General features: G+C 32.1%; 1 protein-coding gene across 1 annotated transcript in view; it reads right to left on the bottom strand.

Annotated features, from left to right (window-relative positions):
• Positions 1-16,868, bottom strand: part of LOC148625711 (protein trachealess-like) — a 49,426-nt gene extending 32,558 nt beyond the window's left edge. The window contains exon 1 of the mRNA XM_088569413.1: positions 16,558-16,868. Within this exon, the coding sequence (XP_088425539.1) occupies positions 16,558-16,649 (92 nt within the window). The 5' untranslated portion in view covers positions 16,650-16,868. The remainder of the gene's footprint in view (positions 1-16,557) is intronic.
• Positions 16,869-17,237: the final 369 nt, after the last annotated feature.

The following is a 17,237-nucleotide window of genomic DNA, read 5'->3' as shown; positions in this document are numbered from 1 at the left end:
ATAAATGACAAGAGCAAAGAAATTTTGCCCAATTCAATGAACATTTCAGAAAAAGGTCAAAGAGAGCCTGTCTACCAAATCAACATTTCAACAAAAGGAAATAGAACAAAATTATGCTAATGACACAAAGACAGATATCTTCTACAGCACTAAAGAAAATCATGAGTACTGTTTTATTGTAAATGGCTAAATTCAGAGCATCTTGGGGATTTTTCAATCAAAATGTTGAAAGTTTTACGAGAAAATAAACAGTATAGGGTCTAATCATTGAGAGACACAATAATGAAATATAAAGCTCTTGAAAAAACTTGTGGCAATTTCTTCTTCCCCATTTAATCAGCAGGCAGGAAATAAAACGATTATATTTTTTCTACTGTATCCCTAATGTTATTTTCTTATACCAAGTTGATGGGCAGTTACCGTACATAGCAATATGAGCATGAAGCGTAATTCTGTTCGTTTTATTAGATTACCATAGCTAAAAACAAGACAGTAATTTATTTTCACTCTATTTCAATAATTGAGTAATTCAATTATGCCAATAGTTTGTATGTTGATAAAGGATTATAAAAGACAATGAAATATATTGACAGAAGATTGGCTTTAAACTCACGGGATTGCATCGGGGCCAGTGTATTATGACTGTGTTCATCACAATATTATTATTGAATCATCCTGGTATCAACGAGAATTACTCGCCTCACAAATCAATTATCAAACTCTAAGTAAGTCAACTTGTGGGTTAATAACATTAAAGACTCCCTACTTTCATCCGTCTATCATTTCTAATCTATACCTTTAACAGTTAATTTTCCTTCATTTGCTGAAGAAAACCAAAATGACATTTAATAATATTATATCTGAACTTTTGATTTTAGAGTCGCAAATGAACAAATATGACAACAGTAAACAAAAATATGGATGATTTAAACACTTCTATGAGCCTATAAAAAAATGTTTCCACTTCTTAACTCTACTTTATTGGTTACAATTCTAGCAAAATTTCTAATGGAAAGGTCATCAAAGAATCTCTGCAAAACGAGCAAAAAAGACAGGGCACATATGTGACACTTAATACAAAGTTGTCCATGTGTCTATGATCAATCGTGTTAATTTACGGTGTTCGTATGAAAAAAAAAATATTCACAAATAATTAAAAAAAAAACAAACATAAAAAACTTCAAACAGGTATCTGAAGCAAGCTTTTACAGTATAAACACTTCTAATGTCATATGCTTGATTGTTTGTAAACATTCAAAATTAAAATAATTTGATATGTGTTGGAGTGTGACATATGAAAGGTTTAATTGAATAATTTAATTAATTTATGCTGAATATTGTTAAAATTTGACTCTTTGATTAAAGGTGATACTATACATATTTTATGAATATTCAGTGGTGATGAACAAACAAAACAAGTCACCATAATAGTCACTGAAAAAAAAAAACAATTATTGCATACTGTATCTGTATTAATTTTTGTGGTTGCCAATATTCTCAATTTAAAAAAAATTAGTAGTGATAAATCAATTTCCAGCAAAAATTAGTATGTTGACAGTACTGTTTCGGTGTTAGATCCAGGGGGAGGATGCAAAGTTCTGTTATTTCCACAAAAAAAGGCAAAAATGAGCAATTAGCATACCTGTTAACCCTCCCACATTAGGGGGAGAGACTCCCACAAAAACCAATGAAAAATTTAGAATCTCCAACATAAAATGTATGATTTGTGGGAGGTTTTTTGGTTTTACACATTTTCTGTGAAAAATACTGAATAATTGAATTTCAGAATCAAAAATTTGCTTTATCTGAAATTATCCCACATGAGACGGTGTCAATGGGGAAATATCCCCCACCCCCCACCCCCCACCACATGAACTGTCACCTCTGATCAATCCTTAGCCAAGCAGAATCAAAGTATGAAACTTTGAAGAAAACAAAACTATTTAAAAAATGCTTCAGAAAATTCTTAGTGAAAAAAGAGTGGAGTGCTCTTCTAAAAAATACACTAAAAGCTCTTTCTTCATTTCAATGACAAAAATTTTGAATTTTTATATATGGTACATAGAATTTTATGGGTTTTTTTTGTATCACCCTCATATCAACCCAAGATTTAATATCATCCACAAGTTTGCTCAAGGGATGATATTGGTCGAGGGTTGATATGTGGTGAGATAAGAAAAAAATTACATCATATTCCACTAATCATACATTTACACTGTATTACTGATATTCACCTTGTATGCGATTTTGAGAAGGTTGCAATAAAAAGTTATATTTTTTTGCAAAATATGGTAAACCACTTATTTTTGCAAGCAGAAAAAAAAAGCAAATATGTCCATTCAATATGGAATGCATTGTGGACAAGTAATACTCCTGTAATTCAATAACAGTGAAGTTGAATTGACATTAAGAAATGGGAAAATAAGTTATTTCCAAGATATTTTCAGAATATGATAAAACAGTATACCACATCAAAGGTTCATTATTGTACAAACTTTTAATCCTAAACCATTATTGGTTCTCTTAAGCCATTAATTTATGTATGAAATAATACAGAAAAGGACTTGTTTTCTGATAACAGATGAAGTGATATGATGGACCATCATTAACTTCTTCATAACAACCTACCACAGAAAACATCGCCCTTTGGCGAGGTAATAACTTCAATGGAATACTGAGTTGCATCTATCCGAGTACTTCAGTAATTTTAGAATCTCAAAAATATGGTTATGCAAATGAACAATAGCCTTATTATGTTAAAAAATAGAAACAAATATGTACTAGTGATGACTGTCTCGCCTACATATCAGGTCATTATCATAGTCTGACATTTATTCTAATATTAATCATTAAAATCAGTTCCATCATTTTGTTCAACTTCAAATCAAAACTAAAAACATGTAAAAATCAATGATTTATGAAAATTGGACATTTTACCTAAAATAAAATTATGATTACTGTATCAATCATTTATTTTTAGTTTTCTCCATCAATGAATATTCATAAATACACAAGATTTTATGTTTGTTGTAATATCAAAGTAATTAAAATTCAGGCATTAAATGTCAAAATGATTGAAAAATGAAACATTGTTGTAGTAACAGTGAAAAATTACATATGCAAAACAAATTATGTGGTTGTCGGACAATTAAGTATATAGTGTCACTAGACGGCTTAGAGGAAGTTTTGTGGAGCACATTTGAGAACTTGGAGGATGATAAATTGCTGCTGAATACTGAAGTACATTAGAAAGATACGTTTAGTTCAGTGCTTTACAGATGAATAAGTACTGTCTTCCCATTTAGGTTCTGAAAAGGATCCAGAAATATTAAAAGGGGGGGGTCTAGAGTGGTTAAAAAAATGGGGTTTTAGGTAATTATTCGCTCATTTCATGCCTATATTTTGCATGTCATTAACAAAATTTACTGTCAGAATAGGTTTGGTTTCCAATGCCCTGACCCACCACTGATCTATGCACCTTGAAATTCAATTTTTTATGGAGATTTGAAGTTCTGCAAAATACACCAGGAAGTCATATCCCACTGTAATGTTATGTGGCTGCATTATGTACTTTGAGCTATTATTCTCACCTTTCATTTTGCATCTGTGTTTGAATACCAAATTGGAGGGGAAGGTATAAAAATATATGTACTCTCACCATTGGTTTTATAAAATGTGAGCATGTTTTACAACAAGCTGAATCTTCAGATGAAAAACAAACAAAAAAACACTCTAAATTAAAATAATTGTGTAGCATTGGTAATCAAAACAAGAACAGAATAACTGATAGAATATTACCTGGTATAATATTTATACTGGTACAATTGGTAATTTTATTAGATAGAAGTGTTAAAGAGATAGAAATAACAACTTTATCAGAATGACCTAATCTTGTGTAAATGATATCTTTATGAGATATTAAAGGACCACATTAATACAAGTCTCAAGTGACATTCACTATTCAGATTTAGACATTTATCAGGATTACTGTTATTGTATACAAACTTTTTTGTTAAATGGACCTTACAAAATAGTAAATTTGAGAGGTCTGTTTTGAAAAAGACGCAGTGTGACTTTCGCCTTTTTAAAATTTATGACTGATTGTGTAAATTGGTTGATAAAACTTGAGAAGATACTAAAGTTAAACAGTTAATATGTAACTTGAACTCCAATTAAAGGGAATCTTACTTAAAAGGCAACTCTAGAAACTTATCCACAAGTGTGGCGGCCAATGCCAGAAAAATTATGGAATGGGCTTGTAGTTGAAAATTGGCTAATAATTACATTAATGTCTGAACAAAAATGCTAAATTTAGTTTTTGGCCATGTAATTCAAAATGTTTACACTTAAGACTGCAATTAGATTGGATAATGACATAAAAATGATTAGGCATTTTTGATTATGGAACTATTAAGGAAAACTCAGCTCTAATATTGTAAATTAATCATTGCAATTTTGTCATTTTGTCAAAAACACAATTTTAATTTGCAATTTTGAAAAAAATCCAATATAAGTGATGTATAAAATTTCCTATTGCAACTTAAAATTATTGCAATATTTAGTCTTTTACATATTTGTAATAACTTTTGAATTTACAGAATCTGGTATACTAGTCCTCCTATTCTGGTTTAAACAAACAATACAGATATAAGGGTATAAAACTGTCTTCACCAAATTCTAAAAAACCTGAAAACCTGAATAAATCAGACACCTTAAATTCCTTTTATATCAGCTTAAGGAGGTAGAAATAGGGTAAGGGACATAACTCTTGAAATCAGTGATATGTTTATATCATATTCAATTTCCCCAGCCTTTCAAGCTTTCCTTTGAAACAGAATGAAATCAGTCCAAGTTACTCTGATGCTCGCAAGAGATGAATGTAAATGGTGAATACAAAGGTTCCAATGATTTGTAAGAGTTATGTCCCTTACCGTAGGTCTACCTCCTTAAATGTATTTTGAACTTTTGTAAACCAAACATCTGTCTAAACAGAACAAACTTTAAAGTCCAAACAGGGTTTGGTTTACACAGGTTTCACTGTAACTAGAATCATGACAATATCTAATGGAGTTCCAAATGTAGGAATGTCAACATATATGATATTTAAAGGGGCATAATACAAATTATACATAACCACAAAGAGAAAAACAATGGACCAAGCTACTGCATGTTCATATGCCACTGTTTTATTATCAGAATGTGAACAAAAATAAGTAAAGAAATATTTATGAGACTATAAAACAACCAAAGTTATTAATATTTTAATTGTTCTGGCAGATAATTAACATTTGTGTTTACATGTATTAAAAATTTGCATCAGAATGAAATTATGGTCTTAGCAAAATTAGCATTAATGCAATCTAATTAGCATTGAGAATAATTACATGTAAGTAACGGGACAAAGAAACAATGGACACAGATAAATAGGCCTGTCATATCACCATAACCACACCCAACTATTCAAATTTTTTTTTCAAATTTGAAGAATCAGAATGGTTAGATCTGTGACTAAAACTGAAAATCAAGTCAGCAGGTTTAAGTTAAATGTACCAAGACTAGCCTAAAAGTTCAGAATTTCAACATTTACCATGTATTTCCAACCCTTCCAATCTAAAAGTGTGAAATCATTTGGTTGCTCTTTGAATACAGTGGGAAAAATGTATGGTTCCGTCAAGTTGCCTGAACACAGTGCAAAAATGTTAGGTTCAGTTAAGTTGCCTAAACACAGTGGAAAAATGTAAGATTCAGTCAGGTAGCCTGAAAATAGTGGAAAAATGTAAGGTTGAGTCAAGTGCACCTATCTTTTGTCATGTACTTCAATTTTTTCGTCATTTTGAAAATATAGTTTTCAACTAATCATATTCTAATTTCTTTCATACTATAATAAAGTTATCAGTAATAATTACCACAGAAAGTTTAATACTGCTTTATTAATATCCATGTTCATCTTTTCCTTTCAAATGACACAAATTTAATGCATTTTTAACTAAATAACAAATGAGTGAGTTCACAGATTCACAATAATTAGTACAATTCTTGAAAAGAATTTGCAAAATTTTAATTTAATTTTGAAAATAGCAATCAAAAATGCATTTATGCACAAGAAGAAAGAAAAAAAACATTGAACCAGTTTTAATGCCTTCCTAATTCCAAGATCAACTCAGTTTCATACCACTCAAATTTCAAATACAGTAAAATCAGTCTAAAATGACCCCTGAATAATCTGTCTAAACAAGACACTTATTAAAGTCCCTTTATATCAATAGTTTTTTTCATATTTACGGAATACAAGCCAATTTAGCAAGTTTTTTCAAAGGAAAATATCCCACCAACAACCAACAACCAGGTTGGCAGTCTCAATGGGGAAAGGAAGAACAGTAAATATTTTTCTTTGAAAATTAAAGCTATTTACACTTCAGTAAGTAGCTAAATGGTTTGAAATTAATTATTCAAAAGTAACCAAGTACCTACCACAGCTACAATAAGTCAAATATTTGAATTTGAAGTCTACTGCTGACCATTGCTCCAATCGGACAGGAAACCAGTCCGTCGGGTTGGAAGGTTACTTAAACTTGCTCAAAATTTTAAAAACAAGGTCAAAATTGGGAATATGAAAAAGGTCTATTTAATGTATTTGGAACCTTGATACATGAACAACTGCCTAAATGGGACCAACTTTAAAGTCCAAAATAAGTTTGTTTTAGACAGGTTTTACTGTACTCAATTAAAAAGAAACCATCTCACAAAAAGAAAGCATGACAGCAGTCCATTAACATAACAGCTCTACAATTTTCCAAAAACAAAGGTTTTACAATAATTCAATAGTACAAAAAATAATAACAAAACATCTAATCAATGAAAACAAAAAAATATTCCGAAATGAATGTTATTAGAAATGGTTGAAGATTTTCCTTCCCATCCTAATATTGGATTATCCCTAGTGACGAAGATAAATTAGCTAGATGATGCATTCGACCTGAGACAAATCTTCAGAACTAACTGAAAAGCCCTTCTTTAACTGTTCTGTCAGTTTGAGGATCACTAAATGACGACCAATAAAAGTGGTTAAGCCTCACTCGTGTTTTAGTTGGTCTGTCGTAATGTCACCAAGTCATTGCCGTAGATTATTGAGTTACTCTATTGTAAGAACCCTTGACAAGTTCAAAAGACAGCAGCTTTTTATTCAAGTATCAAAGTTTTTTTTTGAGAATTCATTAAATGGAATCCCTGGGAATCATTCAGGGTAAATTGGCAATGTAAATTCTGTTAATCAAATGACATTATTGAAGAAAGAAACAGTTAATTGTACAAAACACATTACCAATAACACTGTACCAGATTTCAATAATAAAAGAGAAAATCTGCTTGACTTGAAGTAGGAGGGTCCTGCTGAGCCAATCAATACAAGGAATGCAAACAATTAAGATATTGTTTCAAGGAGCGTTTTCAAGATGCTGGGTGGCAAAAACAAACAACTGTTTCCTTTCTTTTTGTAGGAGAGTAGTGTATACAGAAAAAACGTAATGTTTAGTTTTTAATTTAAAAACTGTACATGGGCAATTTTACTTTTGAGGAACAACAAGAAGATGTCACCACCTTTCCATTCCTAGGAAACAGACCCATCATATTTTGCGACTTACTTAAAGCAAAAAAAAGCTACTGGTGTCAATAGACATATTTATTTTCATGGTTGATAATTTGTGCAGATATTTTCTAATTTGTATATTTTCCGGAGTAATTTTCTGATTTCCATTTTATTTTATTTAAGATATTAGCAAAGCCAGAAATAGAACTAAATTTTTCCAAGCCAAATTGTAAATGCTTTTTAGGAAAAATCATATGCCTAATGAATACTTGTCTATAAAAAATAGCAAATGCAACTACACAGCAAAAAAAATAAATCCAATCCTGTTATAAATAGAAACTGACTATACCACCTCTCTTCAAAAGTGCCCTCGTATAACATTGTTTGCAGAAAAGATTGATTGATTGTTGGGGTTGAACGTCCAAGCAGCAATATTTCAGCTATATCCAGATGATGAACATGAAATGGATGATAAAATGAACATAAAATGAAAAAATGGGATGGGACAAAAAGATAATCAGGTCAAAAAATTTTGATTGCTACAAGATGAAAGGGAGGGATGGGTAGGGTCGGGCAATTTAGCCTCCTGTGGCAGAGCACAAAGGTTCCTACTCCTATCGAGTACCACAGCAGGGTTCTTTAATGTACGAGGAACTTGGCATCTTTCCCAATACAGTGCACCACTATGGTTTGTGGTCAGGTTTTCCCTATTATAGCCTGACAACCCCAGCATGTCACATGCCAGGGGTACCCCATTCCACCACCTGGGGCACACATCCCGGTTGCTCTGTGGGCAGAGCGCCTAGCCCCCGGCTAGATTTCTGAGCACTATTTAGTCGCCTTTTACGACAAGCTTAGCGCTGCTGCAGGCCTATTCTTTTGACACCCAGACCTATACAGGGCTTCCAGAAAAGAAAAAATGTATCTAACATACATTGGTAGTCTAGACTTGGAAACCGGGGCCATATTTACACTAGTGTTAGCCCTTGCAAAAAAAATGTATGCCACCCTTTAAACAAAGACTGTTTCCTAAAAAAAAAACCTGGTCTAAAACCCTGTATTCTAGGTCACAGTGCAAACTCAATTAGAGATATATTCCCCGCTTGAAACAGGATCTTAGGAGTTTTGCATGGTTCTTAAACAGATAATTAAAATAAATTCAAATCCACAGTCTTGCCTAACCATTATGTATCTTCAGCTGCAATTCTGAGCAAGACATTAAGAGAAATGAGTTGAAGGGACAGGACATTAGTAGAATACAGGGTGCGGAAAACAAGAGAAAAGGGACTGGATTTTTATAGGTGGATGAATAAAGAATGAGTGAAGTGCGAGTATAAGGGTCGAAAATAAAATTACAACCACAAGCGCCCGAGTCCTTTTTGACACTCTGTACATCTGGAACTTTTCACGCTGTGACATAGAATGACCGGAAGGCGCTCTTCTAATTTCTGATCCGACGCTTTTCATATGATTCCGTATATGACTAGCATAATTGTTTTCAACTTTTTCGTTATCTAATGCCCTTTCAACAGGACTCGCCAGTGTCAGAAGTATTTGCCAGTGATTCCCTAAAATATGTTTCTATCTAAGTTATCATTTACAAGAAGAGGACAAGGCTAACGGCTGGGAAATAGTTCAAATAGCTTTACATTAGACAAATATTATTTTACTTTTAAAATGTTTGCTGTGTGTATTAAGTTTTGTCTCTTAACTGTGTACGTATTTCGTGTTTTTGGTTTGTTTTTGATCACATTGTTTAGCGAAATAAATCTACATACACCTTCCGTTTCAGCCATTATGTTCACAGTTAAAAAGTAACGTGTGTTCAAGAAAAGCAGGTAGTCAAAATAGACGAAATTATTTGGCAAGACATAATTTGTTGCTAGTTACAAGAGGGTTGGCTTTCTAAGGTGGTTGACATAAATAAACCACCACGGCTAGTGTTATCAATCATAAAATTCATATATTGCAACTTGTGCACCTTTAGAGGTTATAAGAGTAATTTATGCATTGGATATTACACAAAAATTTACATATTCTTTCCATAGGGTGAACAGTAAAGCCATAGAAAGTATAATAAAATTCAAATAAGAAGCCTTTACAACTATTTTCAGTGTCCTACTGTGCCAGCAAAATACTTATCGATATAAAATAATTGGTATTTCATAAAACAGACATAAAATTTGAATTTAATTCATGGTTATCGGCTTGGACAAGTTACTCACTTACGGTCCTTAAATTGTGACATCTGACCTATTTGCTAATATATATATAGCAAATGAACGGCCCTTTTCATCATCAAACCATTGGGTCGACAGGACTGAATTCGGGTAACTCATGAATGTTCACGGTTTAATTTTACAGTACTTTACAAAGCATAAAGATACAAAAAGCCTTGAAAATCAATATAAAAAAAAATCATTCAAGTATACATTGTGTCATAAATTTGATCAAAATTAAATATTCAAATATCATTAGTGTTTCATCGATTCTTGAAATGCAGTGCATGTAAATGCATCAAGGTGGTAATGACAAACGGGCGCAAATCCCATTACAGCCAGATTTGAATTAAAAAAATAATAATTAAGCATGTTATTAAATACAAAAGTTAAGAAGGTGCTAACCCGTCATTATTGAATAAACATCTATAAACAATTGTAAATCACAAGTACTAACAGGACGAACGATCCCACATATGCGAATAACATAAACAGAAAATGTTCCTGAATTTTGTCAACGGATATTGAAAAAAAAATTCTACTTTTATTTGGACTAGATTTTAAGTTTAGCAAAAAAAGTTTACGGAAAACTTTATTACGATTATAATAAAGCTTGCTTGTTCAAGATCGTCTATTGCTTGCTTGTTGTTGTTGTTGTTGTTTGTTGTTTTTGTTTGCTTGTGGGTTTTTCGGGTGAATGTTTTTTTACAACTGATGATTTTCCTGCATCAGCCGTACTTTCCTGAATTAATTTAGATTGAAAGTACTAATACGCAGACACAAATAAATCCATTTGTTCTAGTACATTGCATTTTTAAACGATAAGAAAGGTCAATCTATACTGCAATACCGTTGCTCTTTGAAAATCAGGCACAGGTTCAAGGAAAGATGTGGGAATACGCCCTCTATAAAACTGAAAGGGAAAACAAAATCTACCCGTACAGGTTTTGCTCGGTGTTTAGTCCTTTACACTTCCCTTTGACCTAAAACCTTGGACCGCCCCTGAAAATATCATAAATTCAGTTATGATAGAAACGATCAATGTTAGAACCCCTCCAGATTTTATACTTACTTACTTATTATATTTCAAACATCATAACACCCTTTTCCCGAGTAGCCCTTCACCATTTTATTAGTACAATAGAGTCTTTTTGAATAAGTGATGATGAAGTGTAGATGAACTCGTGAAAAAAAAATTGATAAACCTATTGCTATACCAACTTTAACTTGGGTACTGGCCGGATGAACCAATCGTTATATTCATACGATTGAAATGTACTTCCCAGACAAAAAAACTGCAATCTCATACAAGTACGAACTCTTCAACACATCCGAAATTTATCTATCACAATTCTAATTTTTCAGTAATTCATCAAAGTTTATAATTATTGCATGGCGAATATGATAATTTTGCAACTGTGTCATGTTGAAGGAATTTCAAATTTATTGTCTTTTTGGCGAATTGATGGAAACGAAAGAAAATATAATCATTCAAACAACTAAAATGTGACACTTTGATCGATGAATTTAATGCAGTTATGGACCAATCAAAACAAAAATTTTGTGAAAATGTGTTTTTATTAATTCGAGCTAAGATCGACATTTCTTAGAAGAAAAGTACGCTCAATGTGTCGTTACTGCTCTGTTCTTTCAGGATTCAGGGGCGGTCCATGATTTCGGGTTAGGGTGGCTTGAATAAAATGAAATAGGAAGGCGAAGAGATACACGAAAAAAAATTAGAGGACAGAATTTGCAAAAAAAAAAAATATCAAGACTTCGTATCAAATAAAACCCATTTTTTTTGTGGGATGGGGGCGTAAGCCCGACATGCTGTTCCTCTCCTGCTTAATGAGAGACATTTGAAGACCCAAAAAAGATCCAAAATACTTAAAGAATATTAGTTTAAGAAAAACTTAACAAAAACTTTATAGTAGTTTAAAAGGTTGAGTGAGTTTGGTAAGTCAAATTGGGTCGGACTGAAGACATTGTCTCAGGCAGGCAGGATGTACTGTCTCCGGACATAACGATCACTAATTAGGCTTGGACAGAGGGCACTGTTTCAGGACATAATGATCACAAAATAGGTTAAGACAGAAAGCACTGTTTCGGGACATAACGATCACTAAATAGGTCGGACAGAAGGCACTGTCTCAGGACATAATGATTAATAAATATGCTTGACATGAGGCGCTTTCTCAGGAATGAAAAGGAGAAAGCTTTTGGACATAACAACCTTAAAAGATCATATTTCTCGGTCATTTTGGTTACACCATTCGAGCCATTTATCTCCTGCACCATAAGAATATGAAACAGGAAGGTCGAGACGAACACCCTTTCACAATCTTTCTTCTGACCAGCGCCTATAATCATCTTATAGCGCCTTGATTTATTTTTGTAAATAGGAATAGTGTAAAAAGTATTCATCTTAATTACTACATATGTGAAGCCAATATGATAAAATAATAGAAGCAAAGCATAAGGCACAGTGTTTCAAGTTTACATTGAGAAAGCACTTGCCATCAGAATTTGTCAGTATTCTGATCCTACTGTTGCGCGCGCGCACACACACACACTCACATTCTCACTGTATTGTAAATATATTTGTACTGTTCTGTGTGAACAGTCACACTCAATTTTGCTTGTGTAGGGGTGTAATGTTAACGCTATTTTAAGACTTTTCCTGCAAATGTATCATTTCTCAAACAATATAAAAACGATAACTCGTTACATCCACAAGAAATCAAAAACAGACAAAAGCAAACAAGAACTGGAAAACAAAACAACAAAAAATCAGAGGAAAAAGAAATGACGTTAAGTTGTGATCACCTTCACCGGGGTTTAGTTTAGCGTAATGTTTATAGTTTCTTGAGTACCACAGCATGTGGTTGATACGTTTTCAGTTTTGAGCAAATAAAACCTATGTGACAAACCTTAATAATCTTGACGATTAAAAAAAGGATGAGGGCAGCATGATTTCACACGCAATCAAACTATACGAGAATCCAATGACGGACAGGCGGGCGGACGGACACACATCGCTGTGCTACCACTACTCCTTCTACATTTGTGTGGTCGCATCAGTCTTATCCTCACTATCAAAATGAATGGCAGGCATGAATATTGTGAGACTTAGTAAATAAGTAGATATAGGATTGTTTATGGGATACAAGTTAATGTATACTACATACACACCATAAATCTTACCTCAGTTTAATGAAGAGGAAACACCGAATTACGAATTAATCCACTTATCTTACGTATAAAGGTGTTCGTCACAATTCTTATAGACCCATCTTAGAACAGATAAGAAAGTGACTATACGATTTTACACCTGTGCTATACGCACAGGTATACCTCACCATGTTCTTATTCAATTTACTATTTTACATAACAAAGACCACATCTAATTTTTTGGATACATTATACTGCATTTTTATTTGAACAAGAATCGGTGATATAAAGGAAAAATGACTGAAATAGAGTTACCTAACTTGCTAAGTCTTCGATAGTTATTAAAGAAAAAGGGGGAAAGAAATGGTATTATCGGCACTAAAAAGTAAAAAAAAATACAGGTTTTTTCATTGCCTCGATGTCCAAATTAAGATCAAATAAAAATATTTTGAAGTCGCCAGTCACACGTTACACATACAGCACTATCTTGCTTACGATTCCTTGACTATCATTCATAGTATGTTTGAGTGATATTGTACATCAAAATTTTAAATACAACTTCTATTTCAGCCTTTTGTTTGTTCAAATATATTGAAGAAAAAAAATATCGAGAAATCTGCCAATACTCTCCAGGGAGGCCAAATCTTGTTCATTAGAAAGAAAGGACGGAAACTGAAGAAAGAAATTAAGAAAAAATCAATGCTTCATGACCAAGTTAAGTTGCTCAAAATTAATAAAATTGTGCGACTTCCATATGCAGATCAAGAGGCCCCAACCTCCACTCTATACTCGAAAAGTTTGGCTGAATATGTAAAATAAAAATGGAAAACACTGGAGCGGGCTCCCGCAGTCAGCCAATTGTCGATCCCCTTTAGGAATGTCTGGATCTGCAACTGACTTGGATACTCTAGATCAAGAAATTATGCCAATGAATTTATTGAGTAGTATATATGCAGTATTGTATAAGATATATAATCAATCTTTCAAATTATCTCCAAAGAAATCACTTATCTTTAAACCCTATTTAGTACAATTATGATATGCGTGATAAAAAATACAAATGTTAAACTTTAACAGAAACGTTTTTAAGAGTATCCATTGAACTTACTATCTATCCCATGTTATTTGCTCATGCTAAACAGGTAGTATGATGTTTCGGGGACAAAAGATGCAACCTAGATAGAGGAGGTGATGCCTAAGAAACAAAAACAAAATAACAAAATAACAAACCCTCCCAATAATAATAATAATAATAATAATAATAATAATAATAATAATAATAATAATAATTGAAATCTAGAAGAAATGAAATAAGTAGACAGATATATATATTCATTGCTTTGTAGAAAAGTAATGATATGTGTCATCAAAAAGGGTGATCAAACCATCTCAATTTAGAGAAAAACTTCAAACGAAACCACTGAAACTAAGTTTGCAAACCAGCTTATACTGAAAATATCTACTTCAAATAGAATATCCACTAAACGCAGAAAAACAGATTATCACACATAAAATAGATAAAGAAATGTAAAATGACAAATAAAAAATAAAGTAAAAGATAAGTTCAAATTTAATCCTTATCTATTACAAGGTAATGTTGCTATTTTATCGAATTGCAGAAATTTTTGTCTTCTATTGCTTAATATCAATTTGATGTATGCGAAAGTGGAAGTTGACTGAAAGTGATTTAATTTTCTAAATTAAAACTTATTTGTCTGACAATGTGGTCAGACATGTCCAGAAACGTAGAATAATTATAACTGGAATGACAATATGTAAACCATCCAAACAAACAATAAACTTTAACCTTTAACAAGGAATTGGTACATAACATCTAGACAGAGTTCGTATAATGAGAGAGGCTTCAAGAATTATCGAATTACTTTTTTGAATAATAAATTGTTTTGTGTTGTTATTTTTTTCTGCCTTTCTTTCGGTGTAACAAGTTTTGCAATATCATCGTTTTCTCGCTTTAACAGTTTGTAAAAAAAAGACCAAAACCGCTTGAGTTCTGTGTCGATGGCATGATTCCGACAAAGCATATCTTTTGTTTTCACTTGCCGACCAAAAACAGTCGATATTAACAACCATGAACGGACAAAATAGTTATACCAATTGTCGTTTTATTATTTTTATTTAAAAAAAAGAATCAAGAATTAAAGTCAATAACTATTTCTGCACTTTTAAATTCATTTGTGAAAATCTGACTTCGTGATGATAGTATTCTTTACTTGCGGCTGACCCAAAACAGCCTTGTTAAACTGCAAAACGGAATCAACGGCGAACACATACAAAAGTGGAATTGAAGTGAGAGAAAAAAAATCGGTTTGGTCCAAATGCATTCTTAAAATGAACAAACATTGCTTCTTTCAAGTTTCAGGGACTGCTGAATAAATCAGTTGAAATATCTTTTATTGGAATTTACTGTGAGATTAAACGGGAGAGATGTGTCAGCCCCTTTACATTTTAATAAAGTTCAAAGCGGTAGTTAGATATCTCTGACAGAATCCCGGGAATCGCCATCCAGGCTCTAGAACATCAACAATAAAAAAAAAACACCTATGTTACTAGAACTCTGGTAAACGATTGGGATTCATCAAATTTTCCCAAACTTTCGCAGTTCTGATTTATGATACTTGAATATTATCAAGACGAAATTTTGAAAATGTGCAATTAAAAACCTAAAGTTTGTGAATCAGTTAGTTTTTGTCAGACCAAAGTCTGAATATTAAGGTACTCGTACATAATAATAAAAGAATGAAGTTGTTTGCTTGATCATTTACAAAAATCTATAGAAATATAATTATCATAAATAAATTTTTGGGTATTTTTGTCCATAACATGTTCTTTTTACGCGTGAAGAAATAAATTTAAACGAAATCAAATGTAACAATTCAATATCTACAAATATTTAGCTTTCGCTGAGAAATTTAGACAAAATGAAATTTGTATTTGGTGCTTAAAGGACGAAAGGATAGTTTCAATACATTCCTTATATCGCTTCTTAAACCGATAAAACATTTAAAAGAATAAGGAATTCTGCTCGCCCGATCTTGGTGACGAGAAATATTTTACGATGCCAATCGGGAGACGCAAAATTCGCTTTTCCATAACTTTTAAACCATCACTAGAGTTAATGACAACTTCGCCATTTAAGATGAAAATGAATTTTATCAGTTCCGAAACTTGTGAATTTTTAGTTTAAAACAAGTATCTTTATCACCCTTTTAAATCAATTTCATTAAATAAATTTTTTAATTAAACACGTTTCAAATTAACTTTTCTGGATTTTTTTCGTCTAATCTTACTTAAATTTTGTAATTTTAAAGATCTTGTTAAAAATGCACGGGGTATAATTTTATTAATGCAACAAAATCCAATTAATATTGATTAAAGAAAAGGATGAGACTATCTTTAATTTTTAAAATATGTAATTTTAATTCACATTTCCTTTACTAAAAGTTGCTGGGTCTAGACAGTAAGTGGAGAGAAAACAATTTCAGTACATCTTGTCGATTCTATTATAAAAATAGTGATTTTTCCGCTCAACAGTAATTATTCATTAAATAATTAGAAGCCTACCTGAAATCCAAGAGCGATGCCCCCATGCCAAAGGCTTGACCCTGGAGAGGCTGGCGTACCAAGTCCCATTGAAAAAAAGGTTGTTCATTCATGTTGAAAAATTCCGTTCAATCGTGCATACTTAATATAATAAAACAGGTAACAGTTTTTACTGCTCACATTTTAAACTTAACCCATCGGGGAATTAATGTTACAAACTACTTATTAGATAGTTCTTGTGTTTTACAAGTTCTCCGGTCATGCGCACTGTCAAATTATGTTTACCAACAATTTTCGCGGAGAATTCTTGAAAAGTAGCAGTGTTCCTCTTCTTTGATTGATTGGACATTTCTAATTGGACGAAACTAAACCAAATAACCAGTGGAATAGACTTGTAATACTGTAAAGGTGCATATTATTAGGAAAGTTTTATATGGGCACATATTACTTGATATTTAAATATTAAATGCTTTATGGCACTTAGAAAAAAGTAGGAGTCTTAAGACTTCTCCAGCATGATAAATTTAAATTGATAAATATCCACTGATGCATTTGGTAGTCTAACTTAAAGTTTTACATAGAAAATTCAATGCTTTGAATGTTTCCTAATTAAATTACTATGCTAAGCTAAGCATGTTCCAATTCATAGTTCCATAATTTATTTATCTTCAGAATATATAGATAATTCAATAAATAAAATT

Source organism: Perna viridis, chromosome 2, assembly GCF_037379345.1.
Source record: "Perna viridis isolate PV_CMFRI_1.1 ecotype Kerala chromosome 2, ASM3737934v1, whole genome shotgun sequence".
Classification (NCBI taxonomy): Eukaryota; Metazoa; Mollusca; class Bivalvia; order Mytilida; family Mytilidae; genus Perna; species Perna viridis.
This window is presented reverse-complemented; position numbering and strand designations above follow the sequence as displayed.